The following is a 27,669-nucleotide window of genomic DNA, read 5'->3' as shown; positions in this document are numbered from 1 at the left end:
TCTTTATCTTTACCTTTATCTTTACCTTTACCTTTATCTTTATCTTTGTCTTTATCTTGATATAAAAACTCAATGAATGTGCGTGTCTGGTATGTCCAGGATAAGGCCAGATTCAACAGGTCATCAGAGCAGCAGAGAGGATCATTGCCTGTGACCTGTCCACCCTTCAGGACCTTTACACTCATAAAGTAAATATACTGAACGTTTTAAGGTAAAAAAAAATAATAATTATAAAGTATATTTATATTCAGTACTTTACAGTACTTGATGAATTAAAATGTTATATTTATATTTAAAAATATTGAAAAGAATTGGCAACTTTTTAAAGACTTATTGAATCAACTTTATATCGGCACATTTTTGAGAGTTGATTGACTTTTAAAATATGTTTCTAATAAATAAACTTTGTACATTTTTTTAAATCTGTCTTCACGGGTCAAAAAAGCCAACGCGAAGAAGACCAACTTACGATGCTGAGGTCACGTGCTTTCCGCGCTTCCTGCATCGAGAGCTGTCATCAAGGTCCAAGGAGGTCTGCGTGTGGGTGTGATCGCCTTGAAAGAGACCAATCATGAGCGGGCCGGCGCCTCCCTCGGTTTCCGCCCCCCAAATTGTCAAAAGTCATGTCAAGTCACCCGAGCAGAACTCGACTTTAGAGAGCAGGGCGACCTGTCAGAGCGCCTACGCCCGCCGGTGCTCGCCAAGCAGAAATTTGCTCGTGAGCATGTTTTACCGCGCTCGCGACAGAAATGACATGACATAAATCTGACGCCATAGTCTGCGCTGTCAATTGATTGGTCCGGCGTGCTCTACTCCTCATTGTCCGTGGCCGCGCTGCGGCGGAACGACCTTTCAGGGATGACGACGGCAGCGACGTGGCGCTGGCGTGTTGTGTTACGCCGAGGTGCTAGGATTTTCTGAAGTGCTCAAACACAGACCCCTTGGAGGGGTCCGCAGTTAGGATGGGGTTGATTAGAGGTCCCGGGGACAAGACTGGGACCCCGTCCAAGGATGTATTCTCATCAAGTCACCACCCAGTTACTCCCTGGAGCCGGGCGGTGGGGGTTGTGTGTGTGTGTGTGTGTGTGTGTGTGTGTGTGTGTGTGTGTGTGTGTGTGTGTGTGTGTTTAAACTCACACAGAGAGAGGGGAAGAGACGTGTCTAAATGCGCCGTGGGACGAAGCGCACCAGCCCCGAGATGAGAGCCATACCCTCTGTTAGATATGGCCCCAGGATTTGCATACCCCAGTTCGGAACTTTTTGAACTAGCTACATTGCTTATTTTATCCAGATTTATTTACGATTACCGGTCTGAGGCTATGTACCTGTGATTTACAAACCACCACGAGCTGGGATAGAGTTGCCGGTGTGAAAGTCCTGTCAGGCAGAACCTCGTATCCCCAACCTCATACAAACCCCCATGGCCAGACATCCAGCATGGGTAAGGACCAACGGGGGCAAGGACATTCTCAAACATGAACATGTCTGTGTGTGTGTGTGTGTGTGTGGGCGTGTTTGCGCGCGTGCATGTGTTGTTTTTGTTATCGATCTTTGTGCTTGTTCAAACAGATTTTTATTTAATTAAATGTTATAGAGAATTACTTTATGTCGTTTTGCTTGCCAAAGAGCTCCATCCCACCCTGACAAAAACACAATTTGGCCGGACAGCGGAGAAATCTGGGTGTCCGTTTGGGCGTGTGCCTGTGTGATCATTTTACATGCATCTGCTGGCCAGCAGCGCAAGATATAACATTATGTTCACCTGGCGACGGGTCAGTGCCGTCTCCCCGTGGGTCCTCTCCAGGCCCCGCCCCCCTTCCTTGCGCCAAAACGAAACGTCGACGCCGGGGGCCAAAGCTTAGCGATGCGTGGTCAATAGTAGTTCACGTGGCTTAGCTCCGGGTAGTACGGGCCGCAGAGGACACCAGGCAGGCTTAGGGACAGGGTGGAGGATGCGGACGAGGAGTGAAAGGTCGCTCGGAGCATCAGAAAAATGATGATGGATTGCTTCATTTTCTGGTGGGACGGCTTACATAACAGCAGCCCCGCATCCAGGCCACAGCGCTCTTACACAAGCCGCTTCCCTTTAGCCCACGGCGATGTTTCCAATTGTTTTTCCCCCAAAGTTACCGGTGAGCGTCGCAGCCGCCATGCAGGAGCCGAATTGGCTTTTCCCCGTGTCGATGCTCGGTCGCACCCTGTGGCTGCACCAAACTAGAGGAACCGTGAGCTTAATCTTATGTGGAATTTTGTATAAGCACTAAAGCAACTAATTGCAAGTGTTGGTTTTGAACTACAAAGTGATCGACGGCACGGCGAGAGAGCTCACACCGTCCGATAAGCCACCGATTGGGCAAAAGCGTCACGTGCGGCAGTTTCTCGTACATTGTCTGTTTCTTTCCGCCGGTGATCGTCCTGTCTTTAGTCGCATTAAAAACCTACCACGTCTTAAAATCTCCGTGGTCAAGGTCGGGTCACGGCTGCACTGGCAGGTGACTAATTTGCGGTGGGAGGGAAATCATGAGTTTTGCTGTAATGAAAAAATAAATTGCTGGAATCCGACTGGAGCAACTTCAAAGCGCCACCTGTCAAGAGTATCTCCAGAGGAGGTGGAAAGTAAAGAAAAAAAAAATGTGTAAGCAGCTTTCACACACATACACACACACACACAGACGCACACACACACACACACACACGCACCGGCACACGCACGTGCGCACACACACAGACACACACACACACACACACACACACACCCCAACTGACCTGAGCTCCCAGGAGCACATGCGCAAATGTCAATCTGTGAGATTTGTTAATGACCCAATTACCAACAAGGTGTGACGTAGGACTCTGTGTGTGTGTGTGTGTGTGTGTGTGTGTGTATCTGTGTTTGCTTGTGTGTGTGTGTGTGTGTGTGGGGGGGGGGTAGTGACATAGGGTCTGCAAACTTGAGTCTGATCCACCTCTTGGTCCAAAAACCAAGCACTCACACACAGACACACACACACACACACACACACACACACACACACACACACACACACACACACACACACACACACACACACACACACACACACACACACACACACACAGCAACAACCAAGCCCCACAAGGAAACTTTCCAGAAAACGCAGCGCTCAACAGGGTAAGGCTGGGTGTGTGTGTGTGTACAGTACACTTGTGAGCTAAAGTTTTACCCTCTTTGCGCCGCGCTCAGCGAAGTGTTATCGCCACTTTGATCTCAGACGAAATTCTGATGCGCCTCTCTGTGATTCAATTTTAAACTCCACTTGCAAATATGCTTTGTGCTAGTGAAGTGCTACATACCTACCCTTATTCAGCTAACTCGGGAAAGATGTCCAAAGTATTATCTTAAATGCTACCCGAGCTGTGAAGGAAAGGGCTTAGAATTTAATGACGGGGGGATGAGGGGTGGGGGATTTGGGGTAAAAGGAAAGGAGAAGATATTTTTTCATTCATCTCACAGGTGTGACTCCACCACACACACACACACACACAGAAACACGCACGCAGGCACGCAGGCACGCAGGCACGCAGGCACGCACGCACACACACACACACACACACACACACAAACGCAGGGAGTGGTGCCCGGGGACCAGTTCCAGGTGTATATCCATGTCATGGTCAGGGACAGAACAGGAAAGTGTTCTGCACGTTTTAAATTGGGGTTATTAAAATAAAACAAAAAAAAAAAATATATATATATATATATATATATACATATATATATATATATATATATATATATATATATATATATATATATATAGTATATATTGGAGGAGACTCCATGTCAGCATAGGGAGAACACACAAACTCGATGCAGAAAAGGCCCTTAATCGGAAGAGAACCCACCTGAGAAGATGCATGAATAGACTTATACGTGGCTTTGCAGTTCTGGGGCGGAGGAAAGAGGAGGGAGCGGCAAATCGGAGAAGAGTGGAGAGATTTAGAAGGGGCGGAGGATCTGGGGATGTTTGCGAGACTCAATTGGACAGGAAACAGTCGGCGCTGGTGCCAAAGCATGCATTGAGCCCTATTGTCAACAGAAAACAAAAGACCCTCCGCTCCGTTTGCTCTCGGATTCCTCCACGACTCCGCTGACCTGCCCCACAGAATGCTCGGCCTTTCTTCTCTCTCTCTCTCTCTCTCTCCCTCTCTCTCTCTCTCTCTCTCTCTCTCTCTCCCTCTGTTTGTCTCTCGCTCAGCCCACTCTCTCTCGCTTGGTCCTTTTCCACCCCCGGTAGAGTGCTGGGGAGATCCAACGGAATTAGGCTTGAGGAGAAGGGCCGTGTGATGGAAGGGTGTTAAGACATGCGGTGAATAATGTTTATGCCTGTGTTTAAACCTTCCCTTTGAATGCAAGTCTGAGAGCTTGTCTTTGTGTGTGTGTGGGTGTGTGTGTGTGTGTGTGTGTGTGCGTGCGTGCCTGCGTGTTTTAATAAGACGTTCCGCTAACCTCCATCAGATGTGAAGAATGTTGTCTTGTTTCGAGGGTTCCCCTGCATGTTGTCATGCTCCACTATGGGAAAACCGTACGGTGCACAAAACAGTCACTCCCTCCGTGAGGATACCATATGCTCTGTGTTTATTGCGTGCGTCTCCCGAGGTGTTGCGTAAGGAGCTGGCGCACCGAGTCACTGAGGAGAGGGCGGGGTGGCCGCGTGACGTCGGCGCTCCAGACAGCCAGACCACTTACTCGCGGTGACTCAGGCCTCTCCCCGCAGACTAATCAGGATTGAGGGGTAATATCCTGAACGTCCAGTCAGGATGAAAATGGCACCATTGTGGGGGCTCCGTACTACATGGAGTTGTTCATCCCCCCCTCGTTGAACCTCCCCTCCTAAGAGAACCCATACAGTTTGGCCTTTGGGGGACCATTGGGGGATTTTACCTTCAGGTGAGCAAGCTTTCCCGAACCAAATGGCCAAGCTGAAAAGGCTTCCTGAAATCCCTGACGTATTTTCAACGACCCGTACGTTTTTTCGAAAATATTAGCGTTAAAAAAAAAAGGAGCCTCGGCGGCTCGTCCAAATCCATTATAAGATAGCTGGGTCCTCTTGAATCTTGAATCTTGGTCATCTTCTTCCATGCCTCTTCCCTGCTCGCTGGGCTGGAAAACCTGCTCCGCCTTGCTCGTCCCAAACAAGACCAACAGGTATAGTGCGTTCACATGCACCGGATGCATCTTCAAACTTTTGTCACACTTCTAACTGTGCAATATTGCGCGCTTCACGCCAGCTTGAATTTCCGGCAAAGGCCGCTACCGCCCACGGTTTGGTGGATTTGACCAATAAAACCGGCTGACCTGTGAGGCCGGTAGGATACGGGACCCCACCTTAAACAATCTTCGATCTGTAAGAGCACAATCCAAATGGACCTACTCCCTTTCACAAAACTCACCAGCGAGATCAACTTTGTGGCACAACACAATGCCGCTGGATGTTGTACAACGATGAGGGGGAAGGGGGGCGAAGCAGCTTCACAGAGAGGGAGAGTCCAGAGGAAGCTGCAGGCACGCACGTCAACTATGACTTTTTAAAATTATTATTGTTTATATACAATTCTATTTGAAGAATCATTTGCAATCCATTCGTACCGATTCCCCCGAGGCAGGGGAATGAGATGAGAACACAAGCAAAGCAAACTAAATGTCAGAGGAAGTTTATTCTCCAATGTTATTTTTACTGTGATATCATACGACAGTTGCGGTCACTGCGTAAATGGTTAGATCACACCGGTTCATGCGTGTTTGTCTGCGGCATTAAATGTGATGTTTTTAATTGAATAAAACTTGTAATGTATTCATGCATGATTACTCGCCTCTCTCGACGGTGTGTCTTCGCATTCCGCCACCTGCGGAGAACTCCTGGAAAAAAGGGTCCTTGTGAATAAACAACACCGGACGTGACCTTGGAATGTGATGGTGAGGACAACTGCTTTCCTCGATGACTTATTACGTTAATGTTCTGTCCCCCTGGAGTGATGAGGTGGGAAAAATACATGATTAGGTGCGAGTTTGTGCAACAAGCGGTGTGAGGTTCCCCCCAGGTGTCCGAGACACTCCGCGGGCCAAGGGGCCACAGCTTTCCTCCCCTGTTAACAGGATATTGTTCCTCACGGGTTCTGTACGTCGGCGCACATCGTATGTGTGCGTGTCTGTGTTGTGCACGTCAGACGGGGATGGAAAGACAGAGTGCGATCATCAGCGACCGGAATGAGCCTCTCATTAACGCACCCAGCGGTGGTACTCGATCTGATCGTAGATCAAACCTGTCACGGTCTTTCGTTAAAGACCTGCCATCTGAAGTTACGTACTAATATTATACCGTTTTTGTTTTTTTTTGTTTTCACAAAAATTCCTCCAATCCTAACGCAAACCCACACCCACCCGCAACACACGCACGCGCGCACGCACACAGACACACACACACACACACACGCGCACGCACGCACACACACACGCACACGTGATGTGTGTGATTGCTAAAGCACTTCACCCAAATCCCCAAACTCTGGTCCCTGTGGGCAAAGCAATTTAGTTGAATTGCTCCGGCAAATCTCCAGCTGTACAAATGAAGAGCAGGATGTATGGAAATGAAAGCAACCTAACACATTGACCACTTCAGAGAACAGGCGAGCGGGGGGCGGGGGGTGGATGCCACAAATACCCATACCTTGACACTTTTTTTTTTTTTTTTTTTTTGCCCCAGATTTATAAACCTCTTCTCCTGTGACATAGGTCCACATAGGTCATGTTTTTTAAAACTTTTGACAGGACAATGTGTCTGATTTAGGGAGCGACATGGTGACAGTCACAGTGAGGGTTTAATAGTGAGAGACTGAGGATTACCTGACAGTCTGCACGTTGCCCATCATGATCAGAGAGCAGTTCAGCCACAAAAGAAAATTATGTGCTCTGTGATGATACCTGCACCGCCACAAGCAAATAGTGCCTTTTTGTGGCTGTATTCTTTAAAACCAATGAAAAACAACTTTAAATTGCCTTAAATTGTGGATGCTGTACAGGCCTAAATCTGGATGATGGCTGTATGAGTGAGTAACTTTTAATGAAATGAATAGGCTGCCATACTGACATACCTGTACATTATCCAGTGTCCGCAGTGGTAAAAAACTAAATATAGGACACATTGTGGTCAATTGACTTATGTAGAGCAGCAGACTCTAAGACTCGGGAGCAAAAAAAGAAAGTGATAAATATAAGAATGACTGTCTTCCACCTATTACAACTCAGCAACAAGTGGCCGATGTTCAGCAAAAACACATAGTCAAGGTGGAAGTTCATGTAGGAATAAAACATTATATCAATTATTTTTTGAGTTCTGAGTTGACAGTATCGTCAAGGTGAGGCATTTCAAGCTGAGAGACGAAGTCAGGAAGAAGTGGTGAAAAGTGATGGCACGTTGGACTCTGCCGTGTTGGACTGTGGATTTTTGCTTTTTTAGATTTTGCAGAACAGTGGTAGGACAGACAACAAGCGGTAACCATTCCTCTCTTATTATGTGCCAGGGACCATCGGATGACGCAGTGCTTTCTTTGATATGCAGGCTGAGGCTTTCATGAATGGAAATGAGTGTATCTGCGAACAACAGCAACAACAAAGCAGGGCGTGTGTGTGTGTGTGTAGTGACGTTGCTGTTTGCGTTTTGGCTCAAAGACCATGAGGCGACACGTTTGTTTTCCTCTCAGCTGTCTTAGGCAAGGCCCGCCATTTCCGTATCTGTTGTTTCACCTGGAGGCTTTCTTTTTTTCTGAGGGATCACACACAGGCGACTGCGGCAATCGCTCTCAGTGTGGGGTGCAAACAGGAACCCTCCTTTGCAAGTCAATGGGGTTTTGGGGGAAACAGGAACAAGCACAGAAGGGGACCATTTCCATACGGACGGTTTTATCATTGTCATTCCAGTGCTGCGATCTCTCAATCCCATTTTGACCCCTGCAGGAGTCACGCTCTTTCGCAGATTTCCCCTCAGTAGCTAACATAGTCATTTTTAACCTCCTTCTCCCTTAGAGACATTCTTACCGGTAAAAATGTAATTTACAGTAAATTTATTCTCGTGCATGAAAGGAGAGCTTTGCATCGAAATGTTGATTTAGTCGTTCATAACTGTTTTATAGCACAGCCTCGCCGAATGCTTTACAATTGAGAAACTTATCACTCTGCTGCCGCGACTCACTGCACTTAAACGAAGCCCAATAGGGAGACATTTAAGCCTTAAAAAAATGAAATAAACCAGAAACTCACATTATAGTCACATCTTTGTTTTTGGACATGTTTTTGAAAAACAGTAATATCACATTTTATTTAAAAAACATGTATTGGATGTGCAAAAGATGTACTTGCACATTGTTTCTGACCATTCTTTTCTCTCACTTTAACATATATAGACTGATACTATATTGCCCTACCTGTTTTTGTTTATTATTATTATTTTATTTGTTTGTTTGTATGTTTATATATTTATTTATTTTTAACAGAAGGCTTTTTTCAATGCTAATCTTCGGTGGAAACTCACTAATTCTCACCATGACAAATCCCTTCTATATGTAAATGTTACCTGGCAGAATGAGCTAATTCTGATTCTGATTCTGACTCTGAATGAAAGGAGATTCAACACGTTTTTTTTAAAGCTTAAATGTTTTCCTCCATTGTACTGCACTTGACAGTGAGATGTTGCAGCATAGTGGTAAGTTTCTCAGTAGTAAAGTGTTTAGTGAGGTTGTGTGACAAACAGTTATGAACGGTGGGAACCAACATTTTTTTAATAAGGCCTGGGTTGAAAATGGCAAAGCTATCCTTTAAGTTGTGAGAGTGGATCTCACCAAATTCTCAGAAAAATGCTATGAATTTGGTTGTGTGTAGCATGTGTGTCATGGGGAAGGGTTGGCCAGAAGGGATGGATAGTCCCTTGTGTCCCATGGGAAGTCCTCATGGAGCCAGACTCCAGGAAGACAGGGTCCCTGTCTGTCTGGGTCCTAGAGGAGACAGTGGACCACCCAGAGGGACTCCTGCTGAGGTGACCGTTTTAGCCCAGATTACCAACCACGATATTAAACATTCAGAGTAAAAAAAAAAAAAAGGAAATTGGTCTAAACTTATGGGAAACGCTGTATTTTATGAAGTCCCAGATCCCAAGTTGTTCAGCCAGCTCAAGATTACGTAGGTCCAAGCCATTTAAGCTTGGGGAATGGACAGTGATGCCTCCTTTCTCTTTCTTCCTCTCTTGAGAATTTTTTTTTTCTCATGCATGTTTGTTTGTTGGCCAGGTCCGGGGCTCTGAGGGCAAGACTCAGAGCAGACTCAGAGGCAGCTTTAATTTTTTTTTTTTTTAACCATATAACGCTTGGCAAATAAATATAACTCAAAATAATTGAAAGAATATTATGTATATTATATCATTATGGTGATTTACAAAAATATTTTTGACAACAACAACTAATGGCCTCCGCTCACACGGGCGCACACACACACACGCGCGCACACACACACGCACACACACACACACACCACTTTTTAATACGTAGCATGCAATCTGCCTACAGCTTTGCATTTCGATTTAACACTCTTTGACCTTTAGAAACCGTGCACCGCACAGTGCTGAGAAACCACTTAACAACCAGCAGAGGGGCTTAAAGGTGTCAAAGGTTTACTTGTGTTGAGCATTAAAGATCACACATACACATAAGAACTTATCAGAGGAAACAGGATCTCATTCTCCCGCTGGTGAACTGCGTGGCCAGCGCTGCGGTTAGGAAGCCCTTTGGACACGAGCATAAACTTTGGAGCATAACCCAAACCTTAAATATGAATCAGGCGTGACATTCGATGTAATGTCACAATTCCACAGGCATTCTGCTCTTTGTGAGAACGTCTCCCCTAAGACACAACAGCTGAGCTGCCGTTTGTCAGGGTACAACATGATTATCTATCACACGATACACTTTAAACTTATCTTTCTGAGGCATATGACATATCAAGTTCGGTTTCACAAAAAGATACGCCGCGGCAATTCAACGACATATTTAGAGTCCAAATCCTCGCCCCGGCTTAAGGAAGAATCAATTTTTTATTTTTTTGCTTCCACACAGTAACGTGATTATGGACGTAACGCCGAGGACATGTGAGCTGTTGGCGAGGTCCGATCTAAATTGACGAATGACCGAATGACGAATGATATAATCTAAATACAACTGGGCCCTCTGATGCTCCTCCGTTCTCGGTCGAATCACGTTATCGCCATTATATGTTGCGTGACCCATCGCCCGCAACTTGCAAACAAACCATGTATTTTTGTCTCTGTCCTTGCAAGTTTTTATCTGACTGATTATTATACTATTATACTATAAAATTACTATTATAAATACCCCAAGCATCTGGAAGTTCAGCTAACTGTTCTCATGGGATTGACACTAATGATGTGCATTCACAATACGTTATTTTTTTATAATTATAATCTCTTATGTTAACCAGTGATAACAGTGGATTTGTAAATAAATTATAACCTCCCCAGACGATGGAGGCACATCTCGGCGGCAGGGTTTGTATATGAATTGGAGCGCCCTGATATCAAAGCCGAGGGTTTTTTTCTCTTTTGCGGTTCAGAGTTGAAATCCGAGGAAGCCAGGATCGCATGTGATAATCAAATACCTTGATGTTGTCATAAACTTTCCTTTACATGCCAGCTAATTGGGGAAGGCACAGCCGCTCTACCCGCAGATGGATTCCAGAAGCGCACGCAGGCCTAAGCCCGTGCCTGTGTATGTTTGGCGTGGGGGGCGTGGGGGGGGTTTGGCGCGAACAGGACAGGAAGAGAGCTCATTAAGCCCCGCCGCCCCCCCGAGAAAATCCGCTGGGGATTTCGCGGCATCAGCAGAAAGCGGGCGTAAATTGCGGCGGCGGACGCGCTCGCTTGTTATTCTTCAATTAAAAAAAAAAAAAAGAAAAAAGCCAAAGCTACACAAACTCCGGGGGAGGCTGTCGCCGTGCGCTCGGAGGCCGCGGTGTCCTCCTCGCAGATTGTTTTACATCGCGGCGAAGGAGAAGAAACACGACCCGACGCCTCCTCCTCCTCCTCCTCCTCCTCCGCCTCCTCCTCCTCCGCCTCTCTCCCTCTCATCCGTCCCTCCCTTTTCACTCGACTCCTTCTCCTCCCCGTCTCCGCTCTTCTCTTTCCCCCCCGTCCGACTCGCGCTCGCGTGAGATTGCGACGGGCTTTTTCCGACCCGCGTCTGCGTCCGTCCGCCGCCGCACATGTTGTCATTGTGACTCCCCTGGTTTCGGGGTCCGGACTAAACGTTTTTTACGGCGAGCATGTGAGAGGTCTAGTGAGCCTCGAAAAAAGCGGCCCTCGCGGCTGCAGGCGCGGAGGGGGTTTGGGTGGAGCGAGGAATCTCCGACTGGGGCGGCGAAGAGGAGCAGAGCTGACCTTCGGGAGATCAGCCGGTTTTGGGCGGGTCGGCATCAGGGTGAAGGGTGACGGCCTAGGCCGAGGCATCCGTCGCGACGCGTCGGTGTCCTATCACGGTGTCAAAGAAGCACAACGTGTGCCGTACAGTATATCAGTCGTCCAAAGTAGTCTGGGCATACACCAGACTATCAATGCCCCCGTCGCCCAAGCCGGCGCGGTATCGCACGCGACAGAGACACAATAAAACGGGCAAAATAAGCTCATAACTGCATGAAAGATAAGTGGGGCTGCGAAGGGGCCTTGACAAAAAAAACAAAACAAAAGAAAACAACAACAACAAAAAAAACAAAAAACAAAAAAAAAAAAACAAGGCGAGGATAATATGTTCCCTGGCATTCAGGTCAAGGTGTGGCGGGACTTAAAACATTAAGTACCGCGCAATATAAGCGTTTCTTTAGCTCCTCAAAGGTTCCATGTTCATTCATTAACTAGCAGTAAATACGTATATTCATTAATAAGAGTCACACATCGGTTGACAAGCCTCAGTGCATCGTGTGCGTGTGTGTGCGTGTGTGTGTGCGTGCGTGTGTGTGTGCCTCTATTAGACCCGGCGTACGACTGTGACTTGAACTTCCACAACTCGCTCCTTTAAAGGAGGAGCGCTCAGGGAAGCGAACGCATCCCCTCCTCTCTATCTGCTTCTCAGTTTGCAACTCTCCACGCCAGTGTCCTCTGCAGGTTAGGCGAAGACCAAACAGCCAAACCACGGGTTTGAAAGCCGTGCAAAGCTCCATGACGCCAGATGAATGAGCAGCGGGAGAACAACCTTCTCCCTTTTCCTTTCCTGCTGGAACCATCACGGGAGGAGGCCAGACGCCGTAATTGCCGTTTCCGATTTCCGCCGACTCGATTCATGGTTTTGTCAAATACACGTGGTCGTCTGACTCTCTTTTTCGATGTTTATGTTTTGTCACTCTTGCGAGCGCTTCTTGGTGAATAACAAAAAGCGGCATTGCAGATTGAGAACTTGAACCCCGCTTGCAGATTGATTCCTGTCTTGGATGCAATGGCATACAAATACCCTGTGCTGTATGCCAAGCCTGCTGACATCACAGGTTAAAAAAAAAAAAAAAAAAAAAAAAAGAATGAACAGATTTAGGCAATTTTTCTGAGATTTATTGTATCCCGCTCAATAAAACTGCACTTATACATAATGGGCGACAGTGAATTCTTCATTCTTAAAGAGCTGTGCAATAGACATCCGGGATACACACTGTTATAAGATGGCATCCTGTGGAGTCCATTTCACTCATTGCAAATGACCAAATTCTGCATTATCCTTTTTCGCTACACTTCACTGCTGGGGAAAAATGGACATACTGTGTGAGTGGTGGATACAATGAAATGCATATGGGGAAACATTCATCAAGCCTCACCCGCGCTCATCGAGATTTCAAAAGAGCTGTCGATCAAGCTGCCAGCTATTAACGTTATAGAACATGATGTACAGAGCATTTTCACCAACACCATCACATTTGTTTCTCTGAGAGCGGTCACAGGCGGTTAAGTCATTATAGACATCTTTTTTTTTTTTTTTTTTTTTTTTACAAGCCCACGTCCCAGGTCGCTCCGCTGGGGTCAAGGAGCGCATCCCGTGTAGAGAGGTAAGGGAGAAAGGACAACAGGAGGAAAGCAGGCTGGAGAGGGCAGGGACCGTGGAAACTATGTGGAGTGGCTTTGGTGAAGGGCCCGCTTGGAGAGCAGCGGCCCAGGTCTGTGACGACGGGGGGAAGCACTGAATGGCGGCGAAGAAGAAGAAGAAGAAGAAGATGAAGACGAAGAAGAAGAAGGAGAAGAAGAAGACGAAGAAGGAGAAGAATCCCCCCACTGACACAGGAAAGGGCTGCGGCAGCTGGGATGGGCTCTGGAAAGAGCCCCGGAGGCCGACTTTTTGTCTGATCCCCACCTCGCCCTCCTCCATTCCTGAGTTCATCCCAAACAGACGCTTTCACTGTGGGGTGCTGTCTGCCGAGGAAACCTTGGCGCACGTGTGCAGGGAAAGGGAGTGAAGGGGAAGAGAAAATGGTTAAAGAAAGAGGTCAAGAAAGATGTAATATGATAGAGATAGAAAGTGAAAGAATCAGTTTTCAGTGACAGCATCTGGTGAATATTGGTTTCTTGAGAACTAAAAAGGTGGTTGGACTTCATGTCTTCATGTATTACTCTCTAAATCTCGGGCCACATCTCTTCATCCTTAGATACCATTAGACTACAAACAAACAACTAATTGCTTACATGTGTTGCCCATCACGTTATGAGTCTCGATTTCCGAACGTGACATCCAGGAAAGACAATAAACGTAGAAACAAAGAATGATACTAAGGTCTATTAAGAGTTTTAATGCCAATATTGCAATTTAACTAGCACATTCAGAATTCTCGAGAAGTCCAAAATACACAATTTTTCCAGCATAACTTTGAGCTTTCAAGGTGCTTTATTATAAAGGCGTTAGGCGAGTTGATTCTTTCATATAAGACACGTGCGCGCGCACACACACACACACACACACGCACGCACACACACACACACACACACACACACACACAAGAATTTGTTACAGTCAATAATTAAAATAGGGAGGAGTTGATGTAAATGACATTGTTTGTAATAGATGTATTGTATTATAGTGCTATAGTTTGTGTTGTTATATTTCGTACTATATAGTACATAATGCCATATGGCAGATGGTATTGTCCAAAGCGACAGCACATTTTGTTTGTAATAATCAAACCAACTGTATATCACACCCATAGAATCAATAACATTAGAATCAGGAATCAATAACATTAGCATGAGGGGGATAGAGAGATAGAAATAGAGGAGAGTAAAGATGGATACAGATCCAACATCATCATTATTACTATTATTATTTGTATTATTTGCATCATTATATTTATTGTAGCGTGTATTTTGTGTTTGTCCAGTTTGATCTGTAATGATATGTGTTGTATTCTGTGCTTGATGGAAGGCTCTGTATTGTCACAATGTCAAATATGAATGTAGACCCCAGGGAGAATAACTGCTGATTAAATGAAATGAAAACACTTTTTTTTTTATGGTGGGCCTACCGTACATATTCAAGGTCTGTTTTATTTGAAAAGTACCTGTTTGTTGTTGCACCGCATGGCAACACATAAATAAAAAATAAGGGGGTTAGTTGGGTCGGAAATTAAAAGTCAGGCAGGCCTGGCAATTGATGACCCAGCTCAGGGAAGTAATTGCTCCACTCCCCCTCCTCTCCAGAACGTTGAAAATTCTCTTTGGCTCCCCCCTTCTGCTACTTTTTTCTTAGCAGTTATAATTATCTATTATTATTATTATTATTATTAGGGGTACTACCAGTATTACTTCTACTATTACTATTATCACGACGAGTACTATTCTCCTTATTATTACTGTTATTATTAGGACTGCTTATTATTGTACTGCCACGTGTTCATCTGCAATGCTGTAATACTGAAATATGTCATTTGTACTTCCTTTGGCGTGACTGCCACCTGCTCATATTGGGCACCAGTAGGATAGTGCTGCTCCCTGCCATTTCTTTGTTGGTTGATGTGTAGGCTTACATCGTTTTTTTTTGTTTTTTTTTGTTTGTTTTTTTCCCCATCACATGTTTCTTATCGCTTTCTTTACTTTACGGTTTCCGCTGCTGTTTCAGCTGGATTTAGTATTACATGATGTAGAATTTCCATTCGGCAAACACACTACTTTTTCCAATGCGTTAGTAATAAGCGGCCGGGTATTAAAACTCGGGGGCCGGCTATTGGTTGGGCGCTCGTGGTCCCGCCCTGATCTTAGCCAATGGGAGTGTGAACCGCCTGCCGCTGCCTGGAGTCTACCTTAATAACGCCGCACCGAGACGCAGAATAGCACAGGCAACAGTCAGAGGAGGTGGTGCGGGACAATCTCCTTATTTATAACGCACGGACGGCCAAAGCCCCCGAAGGAAAAGAAAAGAGAAGCACAATTACAGGGAAGGAGTGAAGTTGACAGCAGAAGAAGGGGTGTTGTTTTGTTTCTCCCCCCCCCCCCCCCCAGTGCGGAGGAAGGGTTTTTATAGCAGTTGAGCCTGGTGATCAATGAGCGTGTACCTCGTCACTGCGCACACACAGACCAGTGCGCAAAGTGCGCAAAGTTGATGACACCTTCCAGTCGTTTATGATCTCGTTAAACGTTATTTTGGAAGATTTTTTTTTGACGGCAATTTTTTTTTTTTCCTTATCGTGGATTTAGAATAGACACATTTTCCTTTGTCTTTGGGTGACCGACGGATTGGATGTTACGTTTCTTTTGATCTTGCTCCGAGAGACTCATTGGAAACCAATTCCAACAAATTAATTTGGAGGATTCCACTGGTGGCGCGTCTTTTCCACTGTGTGGATGATATGGATTTGCTATAGCCCAAATTACCAAGAAGTTAAAGTAGGGCTTGGTGGTTTTTTTTTCCTTTTTGGTTGCTGTATTATTTTTTTTAACTCTGAAACAGACGAAAACCGCAATTTTAAGAGAACGACACTCACCTTTGGAAATACAACCATGAACTTTGTTGTCACTTTGCTACAAATTCTTTCTGCAGCAGTTATTCACATATCCTCTGTAAAGGTGGGTGTTTTATTCCATCTTTAATTATTATGATGATTTTATATTTGTATATGTGTATAAGGTATCTGCCTGCATATGTACTCAACTGAACAGGGTCCACTGTTGCCATGTTTATTTTTAAACAAAATGCTATTTGCTGTTAGGTATCCTGTAATGTCATCACAAATAACATTTGCATTACTGAAAATATGTATCCACATATAGCTCGTTATCAGATAAGAATCATTTTGGCTCTGCCGCTTTTTTATTGATGTATTTATTGTCATTTTAATGGCTTTGTCGTGGCCCCAGCTTGGGAAATTGTGGAGGAGAAATCAAATAATCCGAACATAAATATCATCTGCGTTCCTGTTTTTTTTTTTACCCCTATTGATCTCGTATATTAATATATTTCATATTTGTAGACATTCAGAAAGCTCGGGCTTTCCCACGATTCGGGGAAACTCTTAAACCCCACCCGGCGTTTATCATCGTTGCCGTTCTACTACAGCGGCGTCGAACCGACACCACGTTCCACCGAGCGCCACCCCCGAGTCCGATGGAAAGGAACTTTCACCCCGAGCCCCCGTTGTCGCGGGGAAAACGTGGACACGCGCGTTTCTCACGCAACACCGAGCGCCGGTTACGACAGCGGCGGGGGCGGCCGGCGCGCGCGGGGTGATGCTCTCGCGCTGCACTTGTTTCCGAAACGAGCGGTGCGCGCGTGGCCCCCGGCCGTAGCCCACGCGGAACCCGAGACCCCGAGACCCCGAGACCCCGAGCCCCGAATTCCTCCGTCTGACTTCCGTGTGAACGTGGGCTTATTTTTGTATTTATTTACTTGTTTGTTTGTTTTTGTTTGTTTGTTTGTTTTTTTGTTTTGTTTGTTTTTTTTTTTTTTAAACAGGCTGCCAGTATAAACAAGGACGGGGAGAAGATGGTTAAAAGCGGTAAAAATGAAGGTAAGGGTTAATTGTTGATTTAAAAAAAAAAAAGAACGAAAGAAAGAAGGTAAATTGCATCTTTGTCTTCGCTCTGCAGATTCGCCAAAGAGCCACCTAGTGGGCGTGTAGGGAATGTGCCTGGTCTTGCCGTTCAGACGTTGGAAGTGTACTTTAAAACTTTCCAAGTGTTTAGATTTAACCCCTGCTGTAACAAATGGGACGTCAAATGTGTTTGTTGGTAACCTCTCTCCGTCGCAGAGATTTCGTCAATTTGCGTGTGAAAATCTAAAATACACATATTTTCTATTCTATATGTTTTATGCCTATATATCCTTATATATGTTATAAGATCTTTGCTGCTGGGAGTTATAGGGTATATTAAAGTGAGAAAACGATGAATCAGACCTATAACTGCGTTTGTTTGGGGAAATAAATGGCTCCAAGAGTTTGGGGGTAAGACGGTTTACATGGGTACTAAACAAAGGCGAAAGTAAATGTATAGCAAAACGACAAAAAAGGCCCAAGAATCCAGAGGGTTAAATTAATTGAACTTTGTTTGTAAGTTATTAAAGGCTGTTGGCTCGAAAGGCAGTAGGCATAAAACTGCACAGGGTTGAAAGGTCTGTGGTGGGGACTTTGGAGTTGCCAAGGCGAGCGAAAACATTAAAGACCCTATAAGGGCCGGTAAATCATTTTCCTAATTGTGTTATGCCAGAATTTACATGTAGACAGGACTGGACACAGTGATCAAGTGATTAAGTTTCCATCCCTTATATATTCAATCCAGGCTACGTTCACGGGCCTGATGCAATACATTTAGAGGTTGTGCAATCTGCCAGAGATATTTTCAAATGCGTGATTTTTCTTCCCCCCCAATATCAATACCATCCAGTACCAATATGACCCTGCACTATGACCCCACAGGTGGGTCGCGAGCCCCCATTTGAAAACTACTGCTTTATGGTACAGCCGCAAGTTCAGATGGGATTGTTCATTTTGGATACACATGAACAACCTTGGTCCAATGCCATACGCATGGCCATGTTTGTTTGTTGACATTGAGTTTGTGTGTGTGCTCAAGCCCAAGGCTGGGACAGATGGCTGGTGATGCATGGAAACAATCTTAGTGAGCTTCTCTGCATCACCGGGGGCCGGCGTAGGACCTTTCAAAGTTAAAAAAAAAAAAAAAAAAAAGGAAGAAAGGCTGTGTGATTATTTATTATTGTATAGAAAAGAACAGCAGCTGCCTTCAGTCGCTCTAAATCAGAAATCACAGCTCTCCGGGCATGTTGCGGTCCTCAAGATCCGCTGCCATCACATACACAGCAGATCTGCTTTTCCACTCACCTGAGCACTACGTCCGATATCAGATAAATATACGCGGGAGGGACTGGGAATCTGGGAAGAGTGACCGAATTAGGGAGAAAGGGAGAGACATTCACAACAGTCGAGAAGAAACAGGGGTGAGAGAATCTTTAGAAACCCGGGGTGTTTCAGCTCTTAGCTGTTGTCTACTGGAGGTCTCATGTTATCCCCCAGCCAGTTGGCCAACCGGTCAGTGTCTCCACTGGCAATCTGGAGTAGACAGCTCCTCCCAGGAGCAGGTGCTTGGCTATTAGCCCCCTGGGTGGTATTTTGTAACCTATTGCGTATACCCGTCAGGTCAACTTTGGACCGAACAGTGGCTTGAAATCACTGTCAGCAGACAATGACATCTGTATTTTGGGTTTGGTGACGGTGGACCACAACGTGGTGTGATACGGAGTGTTTTAGGACAAGAGGCTGTTGTTGCAGCATTAATCCGGGAGGCAGGCTCCCCTCCGGGGGTGGGCTATCCAAGGGTCACATGTCAGAGGTGAACTCTGGCGCCGTGCTTCCTGAGGGTCACGGCTGCTTTGACGGACCGGAGGTCAGGAGTGAGCGCCGGATCGCTGGAAAACCGGTCTTCTGGCTTGTGGGATGAAATCCATTCTGGGATAAGATAGTGGCGGGCTCTATTCGGAATCATATGTGCAGTGTTGGTGGGCTTCAAACTGTAAACCAGCTGGACAGAACTTTGTTTTCGAAAGACGCTCATCTCCGCAATAAGTGTCTTTGTTGCGGCCCGCGCCATACTTCCTGTGGTTTGCCTGCCAAGCTTTTGTAATGGGTACCACTTGGGCATGCCTGTAACTTTTTACTTTTCACAAAGAAGGAGAAGTGCTCTCCTCTACTGAGCGGAAACGAGCAAGTGGTTGGAGAAGGGAGGACGAGTTGAGTTGAAATCAAACAGAGAAAAGGGAACCGAACGCCCCCACCGCAGAAAGCTGAGGCTAGTTCATAAGAGGTCTCCAAAATCTGTTCTCGTCCACTGCTCAATCAAAGGACTTTTTCGGGCTCCGCAAGGAAGAGCGTACAACGTCATCCATCATAAAAGTAATAACAGAAGACGATGAGGTTACAACAAATGTGCTGGTGAGATTGTGTGGCGGGCCGGGCAATCACATTTTCCTTTTTTTTTCCCCCCCTTTCTCCCGCTCTCCGGTGCAGTGGTGCCTTTCATGGATGTGTATAACAAGAGCATCTGTAAAACACGGGAGGTTCTGGTCGACATCTACCAGGAGTACCCGGGCGAGACCGAGCACACTTACATCCCTTCCTCCGTCGTCCTCAAGCGCTGCTCGGGGTTCTGCAACGACGAGGAGCTCGAGTGTGTGCCCACGCAAACGCGCAACGTCACAATGGAGGTGAGTGCGGGGGTCGGAATTCTCCCCCCGTTTTTTTTTTTGTCGCCCTTGCCGGAACGAGTGGTCTCACCCACCGCGGCAAAGGAGTCGTTATACCTTTGCGCAACACGTTTTTTATTCCTTCTATCAACATTAGAATTCCCTTTGCCTGTCACCCCCCATACTCTCTCTCTCTCTCTCCCTCTCTCTCGCCTTCCCGCTTTTTCTCTCTCTCTCTCTCTCTCTCTCTCTCTCTCGTTTTCTTCCTCTGCCGTGGGAGGGCAGAGATTGACATACCCTGATAAGTAAAGGATAGTGGATCAGAGAAAGCGCAGCAGTATGCCACGGCATGCCTGCTATGTTGTTTACCCCCCGCGCACCGTGTTTACGCCTACCAAGTGTCGTTTGCATGGACGTTGTCCTGACAAAGGGCTCCGTGACGGGATAACAGCACAGACAAGTGCGTGTCTTGGGGCAGTAGCTGAATTATTATATCTGATAGTCGAGCAGTGGCCAGAGTTCGGTGATGAGTCAGTATTTGCAGAGTTACTCATAGAAGAAAGGCCGGTGTTCCAAAAGCGGGAGTTTAATTATTAGGTATTAGGTGTCGTCTTAAAATCCCAACCCTCTTCAGCTGGTGTTCTTCTCTGTCCGTCTAGGTACTACAAATCCGGCAGAAAGTATCACAACACGTTTTTCAGTTAAGTTTCACGGAGCACCAAGAGTGTGAATGCAGGTAAGAGAATCCCGCTATCTCCAAAGCCTTCTCCCGTCGTAGTCTAAACATAAGCCACAAAGGTCTAAGTATTTTCTAACTTCTTCTTGTCAGGTGTAAGCCAGAAGTCAAAGCAGCAAAGAAAGAAAAGTAAGTATATGTTCTTTGTTTATCCTTGTTGATGGTTGTGTGTTTTGACTGAGCTGGAAGGATGTGACTGTTCAAATTGGAAAGTACCTTCGGAATGGAACTTTGAATTTAAAATGTACAAAAATTATAGTTGAGTAAACAAAGTCAGACAAGTTGGTGGGGTGAGCAAACTGGATTATAATGTAATTATATGTAACTGTCCATAGTAGTCATAAGAAAGGAGGGTAATACCAATGCCTAAATACAAAACTGGGTGAGTGAACTGGCGAATTCCCCCCGGGGACTAATAAAGTGTTATTTCATCTTATCTCTGAAGCAGAGTATTAAGTATTCAACTTAGTATTTGAATATACCAAGCTACTTGGTTGTCAAAGTCCTACCCATACCTGAACGAGAAACAGGCGGTCAGACACTTTGACCATTATGGCCGTGCTTATTGTACTCCTAATCTTACAACCCAAAAGACATTCATCGGAGATGATTGACAACTTAATTCCCTTCCTCATCTTTCCTGTTCCTTTATCTGGCCAAGTTGAGTAGCACATTGGAAGTGGCAGGAAGTTTTGGGTGCCCGACATCAGTGATGATGAAGGTCTACCTTTAGCAAACATAATTTTTTTGATGTGTGGCAGCTTCGGCTACGGGAGACATGACTTATGTGTGGCCGATTCTTTTTGGGCAGGGCAGGCATGGGCATTGTTCCGCTTTCTTCCGCTAAGGTGCTGCGAGAAGGGAGCGATAAGCCGGTCCCCTGCCTATGGAAAAGATCAGATTCAGATCCTCTATCGTTGTAGCGTTCTCACGCTGCGGCGGCTCTCACGTGCTCCTCTTATGGCCCTGGGCTTTAGTGCTTTATGGTGTGGCTGTAATAGCCCAGAGAATTGAGGTGTCGCTGCTGGCTTCGGACCACCCGCGGCTGTCTGCGCTCAGACTCCTGTTGCACAAGCCTGACCCTCGGCCCGCGGCTACTTCCCTCGTCTAATCATAGCAACAGGTGTCATGCTGTTAACCTATTTTTATTTTTAGTGGGGTAAATAGTGGATGAGCCCGGAGACGGACGCTCGAGATGCTGTCGTTGGATACAGGCTGTGAGAGAACTCACTCGCTGTCAAGAGTTGACATAGGGGTTGTGTGTGTTTGAGGGATGTGCCATTAGCGTGTCTGTGTGAGCCCCAGTGTGTGTGTGTGTGTGTGTGTGTGTGTGTGTGTGTGTGTGTGTGTGTGTGTGTGTGTGTGTGTGTGTGTGTGTGTGTGGCATTACACACCCTCAGTGGCAGGTTAGAGAACGCCCTTTGTTTAATTGGATAAAGGCAGTGCGTGTGTGCCAGACTGCGCCTCGCAGGTTTAACGCCCAAACGGATTGGTAGAGCAGAAATGGGATCATGGTAGTTGAGAGGGCTAAGTCACCTCGGGCTGAGTGAGCCATTATCCAGCCTTGCCACACGCCTGTCACGGAGCACGTAGGCAGCTATAGTTCACCCTATGTCATGGCAGGACGTCAGCACACGCACAAAAAACCGAACGTACATGATAACTAAATGCCGATTTTGAAACACCACGGACGCACGGAAAAACAAACGCACGGGCACGGTTCACGTCGATAGCGCCTGCTAATGGCCTGACTGGATTAGAAGTCACCAGACGCACTGCGGATTGATCATCTCCTGTTTGGTTTGAAGCGCTATTGATTCACCCTGCATCGAGTGTCCCTGCACCTACTTAGGCTTCTCTTGTCTTTCTTGTGCCCTCTTCTCTGTTTTCCAGGGGCAAGGGCCAAAAGAGAAAGAGAAAGAAACAGAGAGACATCGGCAGGATTGCTGAGGCCTATGCCAGCGCCGCAGTGTGTCTAGGCGAGGGCAAGGTGTCTCTCTTGATGGTTGGCTTGATATCGGAGGAGCTTTTTTGGTATTTTGTAAATTAAACAAAAAATCAACTACGAACTATGCTGACTGCGATTACATTTTAATTTTCACACAATTTTACTCCACCCCCTCCACCCCCCCAACCTGCAATCTGTATTAAGTAGGATTGTTTTTTAACCTGCCTCCTGGTCTGCTGTTTGGCAGTTTAGGGAATGCCACGTCTAAATGCTATTGGGAGGTCTCTAGTCTGTTTCTGTGTTTGTTTGTGCTTCAGATTCAATTTTCTATTTTTTATTTTTTTAACCAGTATAGTCTTGATAGCTGCTACTGCCAATACACCTTACTGTACTGTCAAGTGCAGACATCGCAGTTTATTTTAGATTACTATAATTGAGGCCTTGAGAGGTACAGCGATTAGATCTGCCTTGGGTGGTTGCGTTCCTGTTTTTTTAAATTGAGGAGATCTTTAACGTGATGCAAAATTGACCCGCACCGGCGCAGGCCGCGCCCGTGTGCGCGGCGTAGCGCTGCAAGGCTGAAGGTGAATCGGCCGCCTGAGTCAAAGCAAAGATTCTTGCTGCACCACGACACCCCACCCCGCTCGTATCTGTCTCTGTCCCCGTCTCTGTCCCTGTCTCCAGCAGGTGACCTTCTATCCCAAGCTTAGCTTTGCAGATGGTATGACATCTTAAATCATCAGTTTTGGTTTCTGCCTTGACTCTGAACCAGCAGAGCTAGGCTCGAGTCCCCTGCACTGTGCATCTGTAGGGCAAGTGAGTGGAAAGGTTTTGTTTTCTTTAATCATTCAAATGGCATAAGCCGCAGGAGAAAAAATAGCTTAAATGCAAGGCTCAATGTTCTTTGCAGCTCCAGGTGGACCTAACTACATGACGTGCACCTGATTTGTTCTGTGGTGATGTACATTTTGGTGAGTGTAAAGAGAGCGGCTGTGGAGTGCTACTTGCTGGTGTGAATGAAACTTAAGGCTGCACCTTCATTTAAACGGGGTCATGCGCCTACAGCTTTGACGTATCTTATCGTGCCGCTGAGTGCAAGAGAAAAGATAATTGAACGAAAAGCAGTGTTTGGACTTCAAGTCTCATGGGCATAAGATAATCACCTGCTTTTATTTGCTAAACATTGTCTGTCCCTTTTTCGAGCAGAATCGTGTTTGATATACTCTTGGCATTATCGATTCCTGCAACCTTTCCACCACAAGGAATCCATTTTGGGAATGTGATGATAATCGTACACATGACTTTTCTGACTAATGAACCCATTGAACCTATTACTGGCACTGTGTCGGTGTCTTTGTCCTGAGGGTTGGGTAGTTGGGGTGGCGGGACGGGGTACTTAGCGGGGTATTTAGTCGGGATGTTGCATGACTGTCTGTGTCTCTGCCCTTTCTGCCAGATTCGCTCTATAGCTTCGATTTTCTCTCTCTTTCTCTCCCTCTCTCTCTCTCTCTCTCTCTCTCTCTCCCTTTTTGCTTCCCTTGCAGCCACTGTGAGCCTTGCTCAGAGAGAAGAAAGCGCTTGTTTGTGCAGGACCCTCTCACCTGTAAATGTTCCTGCAAATTCACACAGTTAGACTGCAAGTCCAGGCAACTTGAGTTAAACGAGAGAACTTGCAGGTTTGTTTACGATACATTACGATAAATGGCGTGCCTCAGAGCTCTTCTTCACTTTCACTTTCTTCCTCCGGTGCCCCTCTTTGTGCCAGTGGCATGACGTGACTCCCGTTGAGAAATGCATGATGTTTCCCACTGCTGTTAGATGTGTGTTGGTATTTGTTTTAGATGGAAAGGCTCTGTGCTCTGCGCTTGAATTGCCTTTTCTTTTGTCGTATGCAACAGTGCTGTGATCTGCTCAGTGTGCCATTTCTTATTCTTGTTTGGTGACCCCTTGAATTATCATTTGCAGTCTGAATGTCAACGATACCAAAGCATGGTCAATATGCATGAAAAATATTTGATTGAGCTTAGACCTCAACTACTATCAGAACTCTTCATGATAATTTCCCAGAAAGATCAATTTCCAATGGCAATTTAAAATGTGTATCACAGCAGTAGTTTTGACACACACTATCTGTTTCCCATCATTAGCGGGGTGTATCGAACCGCGGTTCGAGTAACTTACACCCAATTGCTGAACTTGTAATTGGGATTACTATAAAGGGTATATTTTGTACAGTTATGTTTAGGAGCGAGGGGGGAAAGGAGTTCCCAAATGTTCCCGATTTCGATGAATTCTCACAAATTAGCTCACAAATGCTGGAAAGGTGTCCACGCAGCTTGCCCCTCACAGCATATTTCTCTTATCCGTACACGTTTTCACGTGAAACAAAACAAAACCGAAACGATCCTAAACTACTAACAAGGAGTTCAGCCTATTGCATTGTGGTGCTAATAACCTTTCCGCAGCAAAAGCAACCACATTCAGAGGCGCCATGTGAGCCGCCAGGAGGCCTTAACGCTTTATGACCTCCCCTGACCCCAACTACTTCCGTGAACTGACCCCCCCCTCCCAAGGGCCCCCTACCCTGCACTGGGTATAGAGAACTCACACTTTGGGGTGTGGCTGGGTGGGGTGACCAGTGACATGATTCCGATTGGCCACTCGGCGTCGGGGTGATGGTGTGAAGGGCCGGGGGTGGGGGCTTACACGAGCCCTTTCAACATTCATAGTTACAGTAAACCGGGTTGCTGCCTGAGAATTAACCTGTGTCTCGTCTTGTCTTCCACAGATGTGACAAACCAAGGAGATGAGACGAGGATCAGGGGAGGGGGAGGACTTTGGTATGAAGTAACAATTTTCTTGGCACAGCACTTTGAAACACAAGGATTCATTCCCTGCGAGGAGTTCAATTGACAACGCAAGACAGCGGAGAAGGACAGAACAGTTGGAAACACAGAGGCCCTGCGGTTGTCTATTTTTAAAAGATAGTAATATATATGTAAATATATGCATATATACATATATATATATTATAAGTTCAATGACAATGTATATCGCTGCTAAAAAAAAAACAAGACAATATTTTAAGTGAACGAATGCGCCACTGGTGTGTGAACAGGATACGTTTCGGTGGCAAGTCTTTTTTGGGCCTGCGTGTGAATGGAACTGGGAGGAAAAAAAAAAACTGTTTTTATTCTATGGAACACTTCACTGGATACTGGTCTGCTATGGATGTGAATATTTTAAAATGTAACTGTGTAAACATTGAGCGGAGAGTGTAACGCGAGGTTGGACGCTCGGGTCGCCCTCCTGTCACACGTTCCCAGGTCTAGAGAAGAGTCAGCGAGACCCAGTTCCCTCTCTGATGTGACGTCACCGCCTCGGGGTGATGAGTTTTTACCGCCACTGTACTGACTAACGCCCAATAGGATTTGGTGTGAGAATACTTTAAAAGGGATATTAAGGTGGGTATATACGGAGACAAAAATAGTGATTAGACAAGTTGATTGCAGTACTGTTCCACGAGTGACAGTGGACCTCAACGCACGGCTGAAGAAATTGATGACCTCCATTTGCCTTATTTAATTTGTATGTTTTGTATGCCTTGTATGCTTTCCAAAGAAATAATTATACATCCATAAAAAGAGGACAGGTCATTCTAAAGCTAAAGTAACGATCTGTATATACATACCTGATATCCCTTTGTATAGTACACTACATCTAATTTATAATGCTAGAATATTCTATGTATTTAAGTGATATATTTATATGCAAGTAAATTTGTATTCAATTTTTTCAACGTGTCTGGACATGCAAAACTTGGATGACTGTAGACTGCTTTTTGTACAAAAAAAAACAAAAGAAAAACCCAGAAAGGTAACACTTTGACATTCCTGAAGAAAGAACGCTTTCTACGATTTCTGTGGTCGAATATAAAATTATAGCTCGCGACTCTAACTATGATTTCTGTGGGACTGATAGCTAGTTGCTTGACCGCTAGAAACCCCTGCAGCAAACATGTGAAATGATGCGCCAACACAGGTGTTTTTTCCTTTTTTGGTTTTGGACCGGCAGTCGGGACATATGTTTTTGCACTTGAGTGCCCTGAGACACGTCACCGGGAGCAACGGAGGAGTGTCGCGGATCCAAGTCAGCTCGAACACGTTCTGAATCTGCAAATACAATGCGACTGTAGGACATGCTTTCAGCCCTGGCCAGAACACAGAACTGTGCGTGGCCCGGAGAAGTCTCATGTCCTCTGATGATGAGATGACAGAAACATTCTACGTGGATTTAATTTGATAGATTTTTTTTCTGTTGTATGTTTATCATGTACAGCCACATTTTTAGTATATTTTCACATTAATATATTTATTGGTGCTGTAAAAATGATATACTATATTAATACCCTCTTTCTGTTTTTAGTGTATTAAAACATATTTATTAAAAAAATATATATATTGCTTTTTTTATTAAACATCAACTGGATTTCTTTTTCTTTTTTTTTTGGTTCCATGAAAAAAATGACTTTAGATAATGTTCGGATTCCATTTGTGAGTGCTGTTTGTTCAGTTATCAAACTGTTATCAAAACAAATCTTTACCAAGCTTTCACAACCCAGGAAACCTACGTCCACAATGAGATTTACACAGTTTGTCCTCCCCCCCCCCAAAAAAAAAAAAAAAAAGGAAGATATGGTTTCACATTGGGGCAATTGTAGAAATTGCACCAACTTTGCACCAAATTTCTCCCAACTTGCAGGAGCTCTCAGTGGATTACCATAATGTTTCACTGGACACAATTTTTTCAATGGCTAAACTGCATTTTTTTAAAGTGAGACAAAGTCTAAGAGAGCAACTTATTTTCACAACGCATACGAATCAGGAATTGATTATTTTACAGAACATCAATTCACAAATTCAGATTGCTTCAAATACACTTCAGACGGAAAAACATGAGCTTTGTGCCACTTTTCCTAATAATTTACCTAACAACAGTGGCAGAAGTAGTCACTGCTAGTGACTCATTGTGTACAGTGAAGTCATATTTCTGAGCAGTCGTGGATTCTTCAGAAGAAATAAGTAGAAATTACATTTTTTTGTTTTACTTTAGGTCCTTCTCAAACTCAGCCTGTTCCCAATTACAGTATATGGGCAGCGCGGGAAATAGTCAGAATTAAAGGCAGACAATTGGTAACATTGAAAAATAAGCGTTGAATATCACCCCCTAACGGAAG

General features: G+C 45.4%; 1 protein-coding gene across 3 annotated transcripts; it reads left to right on the top strand.

Moving 5' to 3' along the window:
• The first annotated feature begins 15,381 nt into the window (after positions 1-15,381).
• Positions 15,382-26,910, top strand: LOC307234059 (vascular endothelial growth factor A-A-like). 3 transcript variants are annotated; one of them, XR_013844292.1, is made up of 8 exons: positions 15,382-16,121; positions 17,008-17,062; positions 19,574-19,770; positions 20,409-20,485; positions 20,579-20,614; positions 22,379-23,249; positions 23,344-23,404; positions 23,978-24,108. XR_013844292.1 is itself a non-coding variant. In XM_080005619.1 (7 exons), the coding sequence occupies exons 1-7, from the start codon at positions 15,900-15,902 to the stop codon at positions 25,241-25,243; spliced, it is 741 nt and encodes a 246-aa protein (XP_079861745.1). In that variant the 5' UTR covers positions 15,382-15,899; the 3' UTR covers positions 25,244-26,910. The 3 variants fall into 3 exon arrangements, 2 of the variants coding, with proteins under 2 accessions (XP_079861745.1, XP_079861746.1); XM_080005619.1 differs by lacking the exons at positions 22,379-23,249; positions 23,344-23,404 and adding an exon at positions 25,222-26,910 and having other exon boundaries at positions 23,978-24,109; XM_080005620.1 differs by lacking the exons at positions 22,379-23,249; positions 23,344-23,404; positions 23,978-24,108 and adding an exon at positions 25,222-26,910.
• The last annotated feature ends 759 nt before the right edge of the window (positions 26,911-27,669 follow it).

This window comes from Zeus faber (genome assembly GCF_960531495.2).
Source record: "Zeus faber genome assembly, chromosome: 8".
NCBI lineage: Eukaryota > Metazoa > Chordata > Actinopteri > Zeiformes > Zeidae > Zeus > Zeus faber.
Note: the sequence above shows the minus strand (reverse complement) of the source record. Positions and strands in the feature narration are given on the sequence as shown.